Source organism: Callithrix jacchus, chromosome 8, assembly GCF_049354715.1.
Source record: "Callithrix jacchus isolate 240 chromosome 8, calJac240_pri, whole genome shotgun sequence".
In the NCBI taxonomy this organism is placed as follows: Eukaryota; Metazoa; Chordata; class Mammalia; order Primates; family Cebidae; genus Callithrix; species Callithrix jacchus.
In genome coordinates, this window is record NC_133509.1 from 4,145,001 (window position 1) to 4,161,968 (window position 16,968).

At 44.9% G+C, this 16,968-nt stretch overlaps 1 protein-coding gene across 2 annotated transcripts in view; it reads left to right on the forward strand.

Moving 5' to 3' along the window:
• AQP9 (aquaporin 9) overlaps nucleotides 1–13,757 on the forward strand; it is a 44,680-nt gene extending 30,923 nt beyond the window's left edge. The window contains exons 5-6 of one of the 2 annotated variants that reach the window (XM_002753181.7): nucleotides 6,440–6,657; nucleotides 11,842–13,757. In XM_002753181.7, the coding sequence (XP_002753227.1) occupies nucleotides 6,440–6,657; nucleotides 11,842–12,016 (393 nt within the window). In that variant the 3' untranslated portion in view covers nucleotides 12,017–13,757. The remainder of the gene's footprint in view (nucleotides 1–6,439; nucleotides 6,658–11,841) is intronic. The other variant, XM_017976610.4, reaches the window with a different exon arrangement.
• The last annotated feature ends 3,211 nt before the right edge of the window (nucleotides 13,758–16,968 follow it).

Here is a 16,968-nt window from a genome sequence, read left to right on the forward strand (position 1 = left end):
TAAGTGTAAATTCAACAGAGACTTAACATTGGTAAGAAGATATGCCCTCATGAGGGGAACGCATTGGAGAATTAGAGACAATCTGAAAGGAGAGGTTGTATTTCCAAAGACAGAGGTTTCTGGGCATAACCCAAGCTTTCTTGATAATCGTTTTACCTTTGCAGGGAGCTGATAACACCAGAAAAGTTTTCTCCTTCCTCTTCAATGTATACCCTTGTTTCACATTAGTTCAGATCCAGAAAAGAGTGAATGACTAAACATTTCAACCCCTGCAGACACAAATGGAGTTCACTCCCCTAGTGTTTCTCTTGAACACGTGGTCTAAGTGTGGAGGCCACAGAAGAAGACATTTCTATTTCAAATCAAACACCGGGAAGGGTGGTAGTTGAGCCTACGCTATCATTGATCCTCTGCGTCTCACCATGTGTGTAGGTTTATTTATTTAAACTCTCAAGGGGGCTAGAGGTATCTCTGCCTTACTGACATTTAAACAAGCTTCTGCCACCCAAGCATACCGCAGTGTAACCAAGAGCACACCTATCTGGTCAGTTTATGCAGGACTAACATTGCCAATTCCAAAGACTCTTCCTCCCTTACTGTGTCCCAGAAAGGCTGCTGGTCATCTTGGTCAGGACAGTGGAAGGAAGGCTACACTTTTCAGTATCTCTAAGTTCTTCTCCTATAATCAGGACTTATACAGTGGGGCAGATCAGAACAGGCAAAAGTGCATCTTCCGGTTCATCATCTATGTGTACTTCCATTCAATGTATGGATGAAAGACTGTGCCCTCATGTCCTTAGCCTTCTTATTTTCCACTTTAATCAATAAATCGAATAGGCAACGAGTGTTTATTAAAAACTCACCATGTGCTTGGCCCTGTGTCTGGAGCCTGAAAGACTGATAAGTAAATGTGAGTTGTAAAGATCCAAGATGCAGAGTCCGAATGCTTGAATTAAAACACCTGTTCTGCCTCCAACTTCCTACGTGGCTTCAGCAAACTACTGAACTTCTTGGGTGGCAAGTTTTTCACTTGTAAAGTGGGAATGATATGAGCTGTCATGAAGTTACTTATGAGGACAAAAAGAATAATAATAGAAAAATGCATCATAAACAGTATCTGCCCAGAAGTGTAGAATCTAGTTGAAGAGCATTGAATAGGAAACAATGCGAAGTAAGATATAATTAGATAGGGCTGGACATGGTGGCTCACATCTTAATCAATGCCTGCATTTTGGGAGGCCAAGGTGGGCAGGTCACTTGGGCCCAGGAGTTTACTACCAGCCTGGGCAACATGGCAAAACCCTGCCTCTACCAAAAATACAAAAACTAGCCATGTGTGGTCGTGCTTGCCTGTAGTCCCAGCTACCTGGAAGGCTGAGGCTGGAGGACAGCTTGCACCCAGGAGTTGGAGGCTGCAGTGAGCTGTGATTGCACCACTACACTTCAGTCTGGGAAAAAAGAAAAGAAAAGAAAAATATATAATTAGATAGCAAAGTGGAGCATAGAGGCCATATTATAATAGAAATTTGAAGCAGAGAGCCTAGAAGAGCTAGAATAATAGAAAAAGTTTCAGTGGAAAAGATACAGAGAGTTGTGGCTGCCAGAAAAAAAAAAAAGCCACAGAGCTGCAGGAATAAAGCATTGTGTTCAGATGAAGTAGCTGAAGGTCTTATTCCACTCAGTACGTGACTGTTAGACTCACTTCCAAATATTGCCCTTTCCGGGGATAAGCTATTGAAGAAGAAGAACCTGAAAAGGTGATGCTGTTGCACAAGCACTGGGTGCAGAAGAGGTGTGGGGTGTGGGGTTTGGGTGGGGAGGGAGAAGCGATGAGACAGCACACGACAGTAGCTGTACAGATCTGAAGGGATGTCAAGTGGGAAAGAGATTAGAATTGATACGTACACACCTTCTACCCCCAAGGAGATGTGGTGGAACCATAGTGCCTGGTACATAATAGGGGCCCCAAAAATATTTATTAAATGAATAGACAAGTCCACAAATGAATGAAATTATGGTCAAATAAAGTTACGTGTGACAGAAGGAAGACTTTTCCAGAAATAGGGCTTAGCTAAAAGTAGGCCCCAGGACAAGAGTCACTGGGGGTGTTAGACGCTGGACTATTCCTCCTCTTCTCAGGGCTGGGAATGGAGGGATTCTTGAGGAGATTCAAACATCAGGTGGTGGACAGGGTGGGATGCATCACCTTCCAGCTCCCTTCTAGCTCTGAGACTAGATTAGCCGGTTAGAAATGGAAGGCGTTTTCCAAGTAGGGAACACTGGAGTTATCTGAAGGAAGAGGGCAGGAGGGTAGTTGTTTCATAAACTAGGACAAGCAATACAGGAAGAGGTATGAGGACGGAGAACTAAGGGAGGAGGAGGAAGTTCTGAAGGCAGGATGACCGGATGGACAGATGGACAAGGCCATTTTTTCTAGCTTCAAAGCACCAGGAGTCTATTCTCATAGGCAGCTCAGGAAGGACGGGGAGTGAAGGACCTTTTGAACCTTAAGTGCCCACACAGACCTAGAGCAACTAACTCTATCTGCTGAGCCAACAAGGGTACCAAGGGGTTCTCCAGAATAAACTCTGGGATGGGTAACAGTTGCAAAGTTTCTCGGGGTTCCTATCGCCATTCAGATCAGGCCAAATGCACGTTATAATGAAGAAGACGGGAATGAAGTAAGGACCTGTTGAAGGACTTTGGAAATTTCTCCTGTGAATTAATCTCGCTTCTGTTGGAGGCGAGAGAGGAAGAATGTGACTGTCTCAAACCTTGACTTCAATTGGAAAGAACTTTGTCTCTGTTCCTTGTGATTTGGACCCACAGCCACTTCCCTGTAGTCTCGGGCTGTTCCGAGGATCTGGGAGTAAAGAGAAGCCTCATCCCCATAGATGTTCAGCCCAGAGAGACCCCTCACCACCGAGTCCTGAGCAGTGCCTGCCTCCTTCCTATAGACACATCCTTGCTTCCCTCCTGAGAGCCTTCAGGTCTCAGGGGTATCCCTGACACAAGGCCACACCAAGGACAGGATACCTGCAGTCCTCAGGAGACCCAGTCCTGGCCCTGCCTCTTACCATGAGTTTGCCCTTGTGCTAGTTACTGAGAACCTTCCAAAGCCTCAGTTCAGTCTTCTGATAAGTAGCGTTAATAGCATGACTCATACACCACAGCAATAAAATACGTGGTGCGTACTAGGCAGTCAACAAGAAGTAACTTCTCTGCCTTTAGCCAACCTTCTCTTCCTCCCGACCTTCCTCCCTCTCTCTCTTTCTTCCACCTTTGTTCTTCTAATGCGATCTTGTAGAATTTCACACATTTTCCAATTCCTGTCATCAAGATGTTTCACCAAGTCTTCCGGTCACAGGAAATTGCTTGGTATCTAGCCTGTACCTCTTCTTTTATTTTTTTTTATTTTGAGACGGAGTCTCGCTGCGTCGCCCAAGCTGGAGTACAGTGCAGTGGCCCGATCGAAGCTAACTACAACCTCCGCCTCCTGGGTTCAAGTGATTTTTCCTGCCTCAGCCTTCTGAGTAGCTGAGATTACCAGTATGCACCACCACTCCCAGCTAATTTTTGCATTTTCAGTAGAGGCAGGGTTTCCCCACGTGGGCCAAGCTAGTCTCAAACTCCCGACCTCATGCTGCATCCGCTTCAGCCTCCCAAAGCTATCTTGAGCAACGTTGGCCTTCAACCATATTCCGAGCTTTCTTCACTGTGTCCTTGTCTCAGAGTGAGTTGGCAATTTCTCTAAGGTCTGTGGTTGTTAAGCCCGTTACCATGTACATAGTCAAGTAGAAAAAGCAAATATTAGAAAACCCTGATGCTCTCGGGAGGCCGAGGCGGGCAGATCAGGAGGTGAAGAGATTGAGACCATCCTGGCCAACATGGTGAAATCCATTCTCTTCTAAAAATACAAAAATTAGTTGGGTGTGGTGGCGTGAGCCTGTAGTCCCAGCTACTCAGGAGGCTGAGGCAGAAGAATTGCTTGAACCCGGGAGGTGGAGGTTGCGGTGAGCCGAGATCGCGCCATTGCACTCCAGCCTGGGCAACAAGAGCGAGATTCCGTCTCAAAACAAAAAAAGAAAACCCTATGCTCTAACCGTTAGGAAACACTGAAGGCTCTCTGTACTCCTTAGGCTTTGGAGAGAGTTCCAAAAACTGCCGATTATCAGTCAGTCAACACCCAACAGGGTTCTTGGCAATCACAACCCTATTTTTGGGTCACCTTATCTCAAGATTACTAAATTGTTCAGCTCTAATTATTGATAAAGCATTTTCCATGGTTTAATTAATAATCATTTATTCACCCGATAACTACTTACTGGGCACCCACTTAGCCAGGTGCAGCTCTGTGCTCTTTCTTCTTCAGCGAGTTCAGAGCCTGAGTCTAAATCTAACAAGTAAACAGATATTCTTTTGCAGAGTGACAAGGACAGTGATAGAACAAAAGTCAGAATTCCACGAAAGCCCAGAGGCGGGAGCTTTTACTCTGCAGGAGAAAGCTGGAGAAGGCTTTCTAAAGAAGAGTGCTCTTGGGGGAACATGTGTCTTTTAATATTAAGTAAAAATTCTTTTGGGCAGGGCGCAGTGGCTCACGCCTGTAATCCCAGCACTTTGGGAGGCCGAGGCGGGTGGATCACGAGGTCAAGAGATCGAGACCATCCTGGTCAACAAGGTGAAACCCCGTCTCTACTATAAATACCAAAAATTAGCTGGGCATGGTGGTGCGTGCCTGTAATCCCAGCTACCCAGGAGGCTGAGGCAGGAGAATTGCCTGAACCCAGGAGGCAGAGGTTGCAGTGAGCCGAGATGGCACCATTGCACTCCAGCCTGGGTAACAAGAGCGAAACTCCGTCTCAAAAAAAAAAAAAAATTATTTTACCATTTTTATTTTGGAAAGCAGATGAAATGATTATGAACTTAAACTTTAAAATCAGTTGCCCGATTCCCATCCCGATTCTTCTGCTTACAAGTTTGACATTGGGCAAGTTCCTGAGAACAAGTCTGAACCTCATTCTACCCAAGTTTTCTTATCTGTAAACTGAGAATAAAAACAAGATTTACCTCCCAGCATTATTAGGAAGTTTTAACATGATAAAGCATATGAAGTACCTGCCACATGACAAATGCTCAATCGATAACAGCCGTCATTTAAATGTTAAAGTAAAATCGCAGTTTGGAAAATTAGGAACATGGAAACCAGCTGTCGCCGGCCAGTTCGGAATACCTGTTATCATTTTTGTTCATTGTCTCGAATTTTTCTTAATGGGTGTTTTTAAATAGAGTCGACCCTACAAATCCGTGGATTCTGCATCGACAGATTTAACCAACCATGGGTCAAAAATATTTTTTGAATTTGCATTTGTATTGGACATGTACAGACTTTTTTCTCTTGTCATTATTCCCTAAATTATACTGTATGTACATTATATTAGGTATTATAATAATCTAGAGATGACTTAGAGCATACAGGAGGATGTGTACACGTTATATACAAATAATATACAATTTTATCTTAGGGATTTTTGGTATGTGTGCGAAGTCCTGGAACCAATCCCCAACAGACACCAAGGGACAGCTGTATAACACACAAGGCACATACAAATGTTTTCACTTAATGTCATAGCATTTTTATAAAGTAGTACGTAGCTTCCGTGTTGACAGTTTTTAATAGCTATCTAGTACACCATAAAAAAAGAGTAAGCATTTCCACTTTTTCCAGTACTATCAATTCTGCAAAAGTGGACATTTAAAAATAACTTTTCCATGATTTCGATTATTTCCATGGTGTAATTCTCAAATATCAAACAGCATCAAATTATATAAACGCATGTTTTGGAATACATATTGCTAAATTAGTGCTGAATTTTCTCTTAAAAGCACAGTACTTATTTAGATCTATTCCAAAAGCCTGAAATAACTGCTATCCTTTTCCTAACATTTGGTTATTGTTTGCATTTATGTTATTACAAATGAATTTTTACCACTGGTTGCTAATTCTCTTTTTTCCTTTTTTTGGACTTTCTGTTCATTTCCTCTGCACATTCATCTACTGACATCTCACACTGCTTTTCTCACCAATTTGAATAAGACTTTCATTCATTTTTCCTGCTTGCAGCCTGCCTTTCTGCTTAGCTCAGTCATAGCTTAGAAAGAAGGTGTGGTATTGTGTTAACAGTCTCCAGAGCCAAACTTTCTGGATCCAAACCTGACTGCCACCTACTAAGTGTGGGCTTGGGCGGGTAAGCAGTCTGCAAATGAGAATTGCATTAGCGTCTCCTCTAGAATCGCTGTGGAGAGGAGAGAGATGCACGGCGTGATCACCCAGTACATGTCAGTTATTACTGGGCATATTGTTAGCAAGAAGGGATGGCTCTGAGGCACGTAGGTGAACAGAATGCAGGCTAAAGCCCGGACTCAACTTCTCGCCCTCCAGGTGGTGGCCACCACGATACTCCTCACGATTGTCTTTGCCATTTTCGACTCCCGAAACTTGGGGGCCCCCAGAGGCCTAGAGCCCATTATCATCGGCCTCCTGATCGTTACCATTGCTTCCTCCTTGGGACTGAACAGTGGCTGTGCCATGAACCCAGCTCGAGATCTGAGTCCCAGACTTTTCACTGCCTTGGCAGGCTGGGGGTTTGAAGTCTTCAGGTAAGGAACAGCGGTGGGGAGGAGGCAGACAGAGTCATGCTGCGCCTTGCCAGTGGGGCTGGGCTTTGACACGGAGACCCAGAGGACAAGGTTAACCGTATACTCTGGTCATAAGTGTGGGACATTTTGCTGTGTGATGGGGTGTGGGGGTGTGTGTGTGTGTGTGTGTGCTATAAACCTGTCCCACATGATAATAATCCCTCAGTTGGCAGATGATTTTATGTGAACGTTTTAGCTGTGTAACTTGTCTGCAGATTCACTATGTGATAAAGTTGGACTAGAATTTGCATCCTCTGATGCCACTCAGGGCTCTATCCCGTGAACCACTTGACCTGTACTTCATTTACTCAACAGATATCTGTTGGGCATTATCTATGCTTTAGTAACCGTGCTAAGCAAGGAAATTTCAAATCAGCAAAACCACTCGCCTTGAGCAATACAGTAAGAGCTCTGGCAAGCTCCAGAAGTGCTGTGGGAACACAGATAACGGGTGACTAACTGCCAGGGGAGCTGGGAAAGACATGACTGCAAACGTGAGAGCTGAAACCGTTCTTGAGATATGCCTAAGAACTTTCTGATAGCACAGATGGAAGACTGAGCCTCAGCCTGGGAAACGCCAAGACTCCACACTTTCTACCTCAGAACATGCCCAGGAAATATGCCAACTGTTGGTACCTATCTTCTAAGGCAAACTTTGCCCCTTCACTCCTTCCCGCTTTCTCTGCATGCGGTCACAGAGGCCCCTCCTCGTCCACCCCTGGCACCTCCCTATGGGGAAGGAGCTCACTTTGGTTTATCAGGAAACAGGGCTCTACCATGGAGAAAAGAAATAGGAAAAACATGTGTGATCGTAATGCTAGTTTAATGTTTCCTGTAAGAACAAGGAGTGTGAGTGTTCCCGAATGATGACCTACACATGGAGTCATCAGAGTTTGGGCTGCCTCTCACCAGGGTGAAAAAGAAGCTGTTACAATAACTGGCACCATTCAGATCATCACCACAGATAACACTCAGGGCCGCCTCTAGAGTGTAAGTACCACGAGGACCTTGACAGCCTCTTCCCTGATGTACCCACAGTACCTAGAACAGGGTGTAGCTCATAGAAAGGCTCAATAAAAAGTTACTGAATAACAGAGAGAATAAATTCTATGTGCTGGACACCTCCTTGGAGCTGAAGGATGCAAAGCAACTCAGTCAACATTCCCTGTCCTCAAGAACGTGACAATGCAATACGTTTCCTAGAACAGCAGTTCTCAGCCAGAGGTGGGCAAATGTTACCCAGGGCATTTTTTTGGTTGTCACAACTGGAGCTGGGGAACGGGGATGCTATTGGCACCTAATGGGTAGAGGCCAGGAATGCGACTAAGCATCCTACAAAGCATACAGCAGACACCCCACGACCAAGAATTATTCCGTCCAAAATGTTAATGGGTTATGGTTGAGAAATTCTGCCCTAGAATGATTACAACTAGAACACGAGAAGGTCCCCAACTACGAAAGCTCTCTTACCTCCTTCCAACGGAGCAGCAGAAACATATGTCCTAAAAATCTCCTTTTTCCCAGAGCCCGGAATCAGCCTATGAGTTTCCCTTAATTCTGAGACTCTGACTGTACAGAGTCTCAGGAGACCACGCTCTTCCCCAACCCGCTTTGAGCCCTCCTTGGTGATTCATTCAAAAGCCAAAGAGTCATGGTGGTTCCACAACAGATAGAGATCTTGCCCAATGTTTCCTTGCTGTTAAGTCTATGTTAGGAGCCCATTTGGGGGAAATGCTGGAATCACCTAATGTCCCACGACCGTAGCTAGTATCCGGGTCTTTTCCCTTCATGCAGCCATTTATTCATTCATGCAGAGACTTGAGCTCTTACTCAGAGCTCTCTGCTAAGATGGTAAGACCTAGTTTCTGCCCTTCACTGTTTAATTTATATTCTACTTAAGAGGTTATTGCAGAAGCTCTTACACAAGGTTGAAGCAGCCAAGTGCCATTAAAGAGATTTAACTAATTAACTCCAGGAGTTGAGAGGTCTACAGTTCCAAATTTAAGAATTATGGGAGTAAAGGTGGGAGCATTTGTAAACTTTCGATATGTTTAAATAGGCAATGGGGGTATCTCAGACTGAGAGGATGGAAGTATCTCAGACAGAGAGAACAGGGGGATCTCAGACACAGAGAACAGGGGGATCTCAGACAGAGAGAATGGGGGGATCTCAGACTGAGAGAACAGGGGGATCTCAGAGAGAGAACAGGGGGATCTCAGAGGGAACAGGGGGATCTCAGAGGGAACAGGGGGATCTCAGAGGGAACGGGGGGATCTCAGACAGAGAGAACAGGGGGATCTCAGACAGAGAGAATGGGGGGATCTCAGACTGAGAGAACAGGGGGATCTCAGAGAGAGAGAGAACAGGGAGATCTCAGAGGGAACAGGGGGATCTCAGAGGGAACAGGGGGATCTCAGACAGAGAGAAGAGAAGGATCTCAGACTAAGAGAACAGGGGGATCTCAGACTGAGAGAACAGAGGGATCGCAGAGAGAGAGAACAGGGGGATCTCAGAGGGAACGGAGGGATCTCAGACAGAGAGAACAGGGGGATCTCAGACAGAGAGAACAGGGGGATCTCAGACAGAGAGAACAGGGGGATCTCAGACAGAGAGAACGGGGGGATCTCAGACAGAGAGAACGGGGGGATCTCAGACAGAGAGAACAGGGGGATCTCAGACAGAGAGAACGGGGGGATCTCAGACAGAGAGAACAGGGGGATCTCAGACAGAGAGAACAGGGGGATCTCAGACAGAGGGAACCCTTATTTAAAGACACAACATTAACATCACAAGTGATCTAGTCTGGCTGGAAAGACGCAGAAATAGGTTAAAGAGGGCAGGCGTCAGACCATAGAGGTCCTGGACTCCGAGAATGAGAATTTTGTTTTTTTTCTGCTCCCTATTCTGTAGGTTATGAGGAGCAGCAAAGTATTTGGGGCAAAGTTTAGCAGGTTTAGAATATCAACTTAGCAAAATTAATCTGGCCTTATCCAATACGACTGGAAAGGAGAGAGTGGGGAAAGAGAAACCCATCAGGAAAGAGCTGGTTGACTGCTAATCCTCAACCAAAGAGTTTTCCCCAAAACCTTTGATGGGTAACAGGTTTCCAAAGCATCCTTAGAGTGTCTCATTTTCTCAGAGTTCTATGTCCAAGGGAACCCCCTCAATAGATATCCTAGCTTGGACCTACATCTAAGGTCTTAGAAAAAACCAAGGCTACCTTATTCCCAGGTCCCTACATACCCCCGAAAGGCAAGCAGTGGAATGAAATGATGGCAGTGCTGAGGTGCCAGAGGGTCTGATGAGGGGAAGAGTCGACAGACCCTGGCTGATTCTTGCTTTTTCTTTTAAATGTTAAATGTTTCCCATCAAAGTTCTCTCCACTTATTCACCTTAGGATGTTGATGACTTAATCAGTGAAAGCTCTTGGGAGTATTATTAAATTTTTAAAATAGTCGACCCAAAGTAATGAATTCCTGAAGACGGTTCCTAGACGGTTAACATAGCACGTTCCTGGCATCCCCTGAATCATAGCGTGCAAATGATCACTACTTTGTATGTGTAAAGGACCAGACTGGGCAGGTCACCACATCTGAGTGCCTCCATTTGTGACTTTTGAACCTGACATAACCTGTCCAGCCTGAAAAAAGAAAAAGCGTCCACCCAGTGAAAGGAGGACATGTGTCCTCCTGGCTGATACTTTGGACTGTCATCTGCTAAAGGACAGGAAGAGATTTGCCATGAAGGGAAATGTTGGACCCAATAGGTAGCTTATGCTCACATCACGTGCTGAGCTCTAGAGAAGGCTCCAAGTCTTTACAGCCAAATGGGAGAAGCGGCCACCCTCCATGTCTCTCTCTAGAAAAATCCATCTGGATGTGGGCACTGTGACTGTGGCAGTGCAGCATCCTCACTCCCATGTAGTAAGAGTGACATCTGGTGGCTGCTGTGCTCGGGCTCAATGTTCTTCCATCAACCCTGCATGGACAATGGAGGACCTAGAGACCACTTAGATGGTCCAGGTGGAAGGGACCACACAAATGAGGTTCTACCACAGGGAACAGGGGTGGGGGGTGATTTGCTCAAAGACCTTCTAGGGAATCTTGAGATTAGAACTAGTCTCATGGATTCTAGGACAGGGGTCTTGTTTTCTGCTTATTCCCTTTATTGTTCTTTCTAATCAAAGTTGGAGATACACAAAAGGCTACATGGCACATTTGTGTAGTTATTAAGCATAATGATGAAAATAACAGCAACGGGTCCTTCTAGAATCCAGCCAGAACACTGAAATTCTCACATGCCTCTGTGTGCTCCTCGTCTCCTACCTCCTCAGCATTTATCCGGAAGTTTCATGCTTACTATCCCCCACTTTCTAAAAACAGTTTTATCTTAAATGTATATATCCTTAAACAATATACTGTACACTTGCCTTTGCTTGTGAGTATTCCTGATGCTTGCTAAGAAATTATTTACATGTATTTTCTCTCTCCGAAGAAGATGGTGACAACTCCCAGAGACACCTGCTTTTCCCCAGAACTATAGCTTTGCTGTAACGTACAGACATTGAGGATTTCTGGAAGACACAGAGCCTTATCAGAGGGTAGCTTCCAGTTATGACCTTAAAAAATAAGCACCGACTTAAATTACGTTTAGTAGGCAATTCACACATCCACCTTAGATTTTTTAAAAATCCATTCATTGACTGACAAACATTTCCTGACTGTCTAGTTTGACTGTCCTCATACACTAGTGACGCCCAGAAATCGCTCCACATTCCGTCTGTAATCCACGGGCATCATTATTTCAAGATGAGGGAAAGGCAATTGCTGAGTAACTGAGCTAATCTTTACTAGGGGCCCTCCATCTTGACCATGGGCTCAGGCAGCGTATTCTCTAAGAGGAAAATAAATAAGACATAATATCTCACACATGCTAGTAGGACAATGAAACATGTCAGCTAAAATCAGGTGCAGCAGAAAATCAGGGGTGACAGTGGCCATGCTACAGTGAGTCCTTTATACTTAGTTCTTGCTGGATTAACGGGGAACCAGGAGCATGAGGAAGACTGACAAGTCAGTGGAAAACTAGACAGTAATACCAGGAGGAAGGCCAGGAATGCGGCACTAATTTCTTGTTTGATTTCAGAGCTGGGAACAACTTCTGGTGGATCCCCGTGGTGGGTCCTATGGTAGGCGCTGTCATAGGAGGCCTCATCTATGTTCTTGTCATTGAAATCCACCATCCAGAACCTGACTCAGTCTTAAAGGCAGAACAAACTGAGGACAGACCAGAGAAATATGAACTCAGTGTCGTCATGTAGTGGCATGCTCAGCTCTGGATTTGCAATCGGTCTGGGATTCTCTTCATAAACACGGCATCTAAGTGTCTGTGTTTTCACAAGCCTAGGATGGAACCCACCCACTTTTCTCTGCTAGCCACATGGGACATCTGATCGGAAAAGCACCTGAGTAAAAGTCTGGAAACACCCCTTCTCTACCAGTGTCCCCCAGCCCCGCCCCCCGGAATAACACTGACCATCCCCTGAAACAGCCTCCTCTCCTGCCCTGCTCATCTCATCCTTGATGGGAATTCTTCCCAGGTAAGCGCTGATCACTCGGTGTCTTGACAACAGTCTCATCTGAGTGGTCTCGGCTGCACTATCGGTATGAAATAGTGTCACCAAAACGCTTTTCTTCAGTGTCAACACAGATTACATTCTATCAACCAAACCCTGAGGTGAAAGACAGAACCACAGCTTCAGTCAACATATTCATGAATTAGGGGGGCTCATGGGTTAAGCCTCTAGATACGCTGTGCTACTGGACTTGTATCAATACTGACATTCTCCAACCCTAGTGGTGTGAGAAGCAAGAGAACGCGGCAGGAAAGCACAGGGGAGGACACTGCGGCATTCAGAAACCGCAGGAGACAAGATGGATTTGAGAAGCCAAATGGAATTTTTAATGGAAACCATTTATCAGATTAATCTCTTGCTCTCCTGCATTTTAGAGGACACCAATTAATTTCCTGGTCTTTAGCATATAATGACCTAAAATACAATTGTAACCTCAGTCATGAAAAATCCATCACTCTGCCTTCTTAGCTCAAATGTATTTTCCTAATTGCCCACTTGAGAACAGATATTTGACAAGTTCTATCAGCGACTGTGCCTGTCCGTTGTTTTACTCGTGCCGAGAAGCCAAAACTGAAAGCCACTGGCTCCTGGTCTAGCTGAATCTTCAGAGTGGGAAGTCCCCAAAGAGGTAACATTACCTTACTGGGCTTCACCATTCCCAAGGCACCCACATCATCTGACTTAATTCTCATAATGTGTACCTGAGGCAAATGCCACATTGCCTATTTTTCAATAAACAAAGTCTTAGGGAAGTCGCGTTGTCCAAGAGCACATGGAAAGTGAACATTATCTAACGCATTCCTCTACCTTTCAGAAGATTAGTAGCTGGGTGAGAATTTTTGCCAAATCTTTCTGGCCGGCCAGAAGTGGAATTGGCAGCTTCCAGAATATATCCAGCCCTGAACATAATGTTCCTCAATCTTAAGATGCAAAGACCCTCGTTTTCTGGACTTATTCCCACACTTACTGAGTACAGATGGAGGAAAGCGGTAGCAATTCAATCATACCTTTCATTTGCTGATAAACATTATCAGAAGGCCCTTCCCAAGCCACCTTTGGTCTTGCTAAGCCTTGATCTTCCTTCCTGCCAGCCCCAAACATTCCATTCAGGGCATTTCCCCCAGTTCAGTCTTTTCCCCTTGAAGTTCTCTAATGGATGTTACTTCTGAGAAAAGATCGCCCGCGAGTTACAAGCACCAGGGGATGCTCCACATCAGGGGATGCACCTTCAGTGAAAGAGTCAAAAAGCCCAGCATTCCCAAAGGCGTTAGGTTTCCCAGCTGCTTTGTGCTGATAACAGAACAACAGAAAGCAAATGGGAAATGTTTCTGGTGACTTATGTTCTACCATCTACGGACAAAGGGGATTTTTTTCCGGCTTGGAGGCTACCTGGATATTTCCTATTTGAAATAAAATTGTTGAGTCACGGTTGGTCGGTTGGTTGGTTTTTGCAGGTATTAAGATTACTAAGTCCGTTTAGTTCAGAGGTTGTCTATTGTGTCCACAAATTTGAATTTCCTGGAGGAATTTAAAAAAAATACCCAGTTGGTCCTTTGTAAACATCTCAGGTGATTCTAAAAATGCAGCAAGGGTTGAGAACAATGAATTGGGTAAATCACGTGGGTCTAGGGTTTCTCCGGCCAGGTCCAGTAGCGGCCAGGTAATTCCTGGCAGGATTCCAGAGTCCTGGGATCCTCATGGGTTAGACCAATGGTTTTCCTCCCTCCCTACTTCTCAAGGGAACATGTGGCAATATTTGGAGAAGTTTCTCGTTAACATAACTCGGAAGGGGAGGCTAATGGCCTCTAGTGGCCAGGGATGCCGCCAACCATCCTTCAGTGCAAAGGCAGCCCTCAGAACACATCATTATTTGGCCTAAAATGTCAATAATGCTGAGGTTGTGAGGCCCTGGAGTCGAGGAACGGCTGGGAGGAGAGTGAGTGGAGACAATGAAACCCTGCACTTTGATTCAGGTTCGGCCAAGAGCAGAGGAGCCAAACAAACCAGGAACACACCCTGGGGGCGGACTCTAATTCTTAGAGCAAGAGGCGACTCAAAATTTGAGTTTTGAGAATAAACTGTGGAATCTGTGATCTACACGGGTCCTCATTAAACAAAACTTGATGATTAATTACTAGGATTTATAAAGAAGAAATGTACCATTAGGGAAATCAACCCCAGGAAGATTTTTTTCAATTAAAAAAAGTGCTTTTGTTCCAGGTGCTGACACTCAAATTCCCTTCCCACCCCCTGTTGACAAGTAAGTGGATTTACCTTTGTGAAGTTCTTACCCAAGAGGATGTTTATATGTTTGAATTATCTGTATCAGAAGTCAGCTAGATAGAGCAGACTCATCCCATTTTTTAAATAGTTGCTTTAAGAGTTAGAATTGTGGCCGGGCGCGGTGGCTCACGCCTGTAATCCCAGCACTTTGGGAGGCCGAGGCGGGTGGATCACGAGGTCAAGAGATCGAGACCATCCTGGTCAACATGGTGAAACCCCGTCTCTACTAAAAATACAAAAATTAGCTGGGCATGGTGGTGAGTGCCTGCAATCCCAGCTACTCGGGAGGCTGAGGCAGGAGGATTGCCTGAACCCAGGAGGCGAAGGTTGCGGTGAGCCGAGATCGCGCCATTGCACTCCAGCCTGGGTAACAGGAGAGAAACTCCATCTCAAAAAAAAAATAAAAAAAGAGAGAGAATTGTAACATACCTCCTTCCCTCCCCCTCATCAATCAAAAAACTTGATAGGAGCATTTATCTTAATGCCAAAAACAGAATCTCTCTGATTCTTTAACCCCTTTCGATCTCAGAGCATGTCAAAGGTTGCAGGAGTTTTCTACCCGGTAACAACCAGTCAATATTCAGCTGTTAAACAGGATACTCCACGCAAAAATGACATGTGAAATTTTATCTGTATAATGTAAATTACTATTCCCCTTACATTGTTGACACAGACGCACGCACACACACACACACACGTCCTGCTTTAAGGTATGTCGATGTTCAGCAATATCGTCGTGGGAAAAAAATACAACTCCCAGTTACGGAGCATGGTTTCTAAGTTTTGTTCAGCCACAGAACCTATCGCTCAAATAAAATCTTGTGTGATACCCACAAGTGAACTGGAACTGCTGTAAATAAGGAAAGGAGGGGGGTCAGGAGCTTCATTCTGCTTGTGATGTCATCTTAAAAACATCCCTAATGCAGCCCCTACCAGGTCACTGAAGAGAAATTGTGCGTGTGTGTGTGTGTGTGTGTGTGTGTGCACGCACGCATGTGTGTTGGGGGAGTCTTCGGAACACAGTTTTACAGTTTGAAAATCATTGATAAAGACTAGGAATAAGTCGCTGGTGCACATTTTTATGAAAGTTTCAAAGACAGGACCTACCAAAGGCCCTATTAGTTTAATCTCAGGTCATTTTCCAAAGACTCTTAATAAATGAATCATATGGGGTGAACAGATTACCCAGCTCACCCTTTCACCCACACACATCACCACAGAACTGATGTGGTACAGCACTTCTCAGACCGGGAATTTCAGTTCTCTGAATCACAGTCCACACAGAGAATCAGTGGTAGTCCTGGTCGTACTTATTATGTTGACTGTCTAAGTCTGTATAAAAACAGACATTGTGAACTGTGCTGTAATAAACATACGTGTGCATGTGTCTCTATAATAGAATGATTTATAATTACTTGGGTATGTACCCAGTAATGGGATTGCTGGGTCAAATGCTATTCCTAGTTCTAGAACCTTGAGGAATTGCCACACTGTCTTCCACAATGGTTTAACTCCAACCAAAAGTGTAAAAGCATTCCTATTTCTCTACATCCTCTCTAGCATCTGTTGTCTCTTGATTTTTTAAAAAATGTGGCACATATATACCATGAAATACTATGCAGCCATAAAAAAGGATAAGTTCATGTCCTTTGCAGGGTCATGGATGAAGCTGGAAACCATTATTCTCAGCAAACTAACAGAAGAACAGAAAGCCAAACACTGCATGTTCTCACTCATAAGTGGAAGTTGAGCAGTGAGAACACATGGACACAAGGAGGGAAACATCACATATCGGGACCTGTTGTGGGGTGGGAGGCTAGGGGAGGGTAAACATTAGCAGAAACACCTAATAAAGATGGCAGGATGATGGATGCAGCCAACCACCATGGCACGTGTGTACGTGTCCAACAAACCCACATGTTCTGCACATGCACCCCAGAACTTAAAGTACAATAAAAGCAAATAGATAGATGACAGATAGACAGACGGATATGTAAGCAACCGACCGTGCTCCAGTCTCTTTCTTGCTGCTGGAAATGGAGTTGCTCTTGTTCAAGAGATGCTGTCTCTGCTCTGGATTAGTGAAAAGTGGGCCCCAGGTACACTGAACCTGAATCCCTGGAACTATGTGTCTGGATTAGTGAAAAGTGGGCCCCAGGTAAACTGAACCTGAATCCCTAGAACTATGTGTCTGGATTAGTGAAAAGTGGGCCCCAGGTAAACTGAACCTGAATCCCTGGAACTATGTGTCTGGATTAGTGAAAAGTGGGCCCCAGGTACACTGAACCTGAATCCCTGGAACTATGTGTCTGGATTAGTGAAAAGTGGGCCCCAGGTACACTGAACCTGAATCC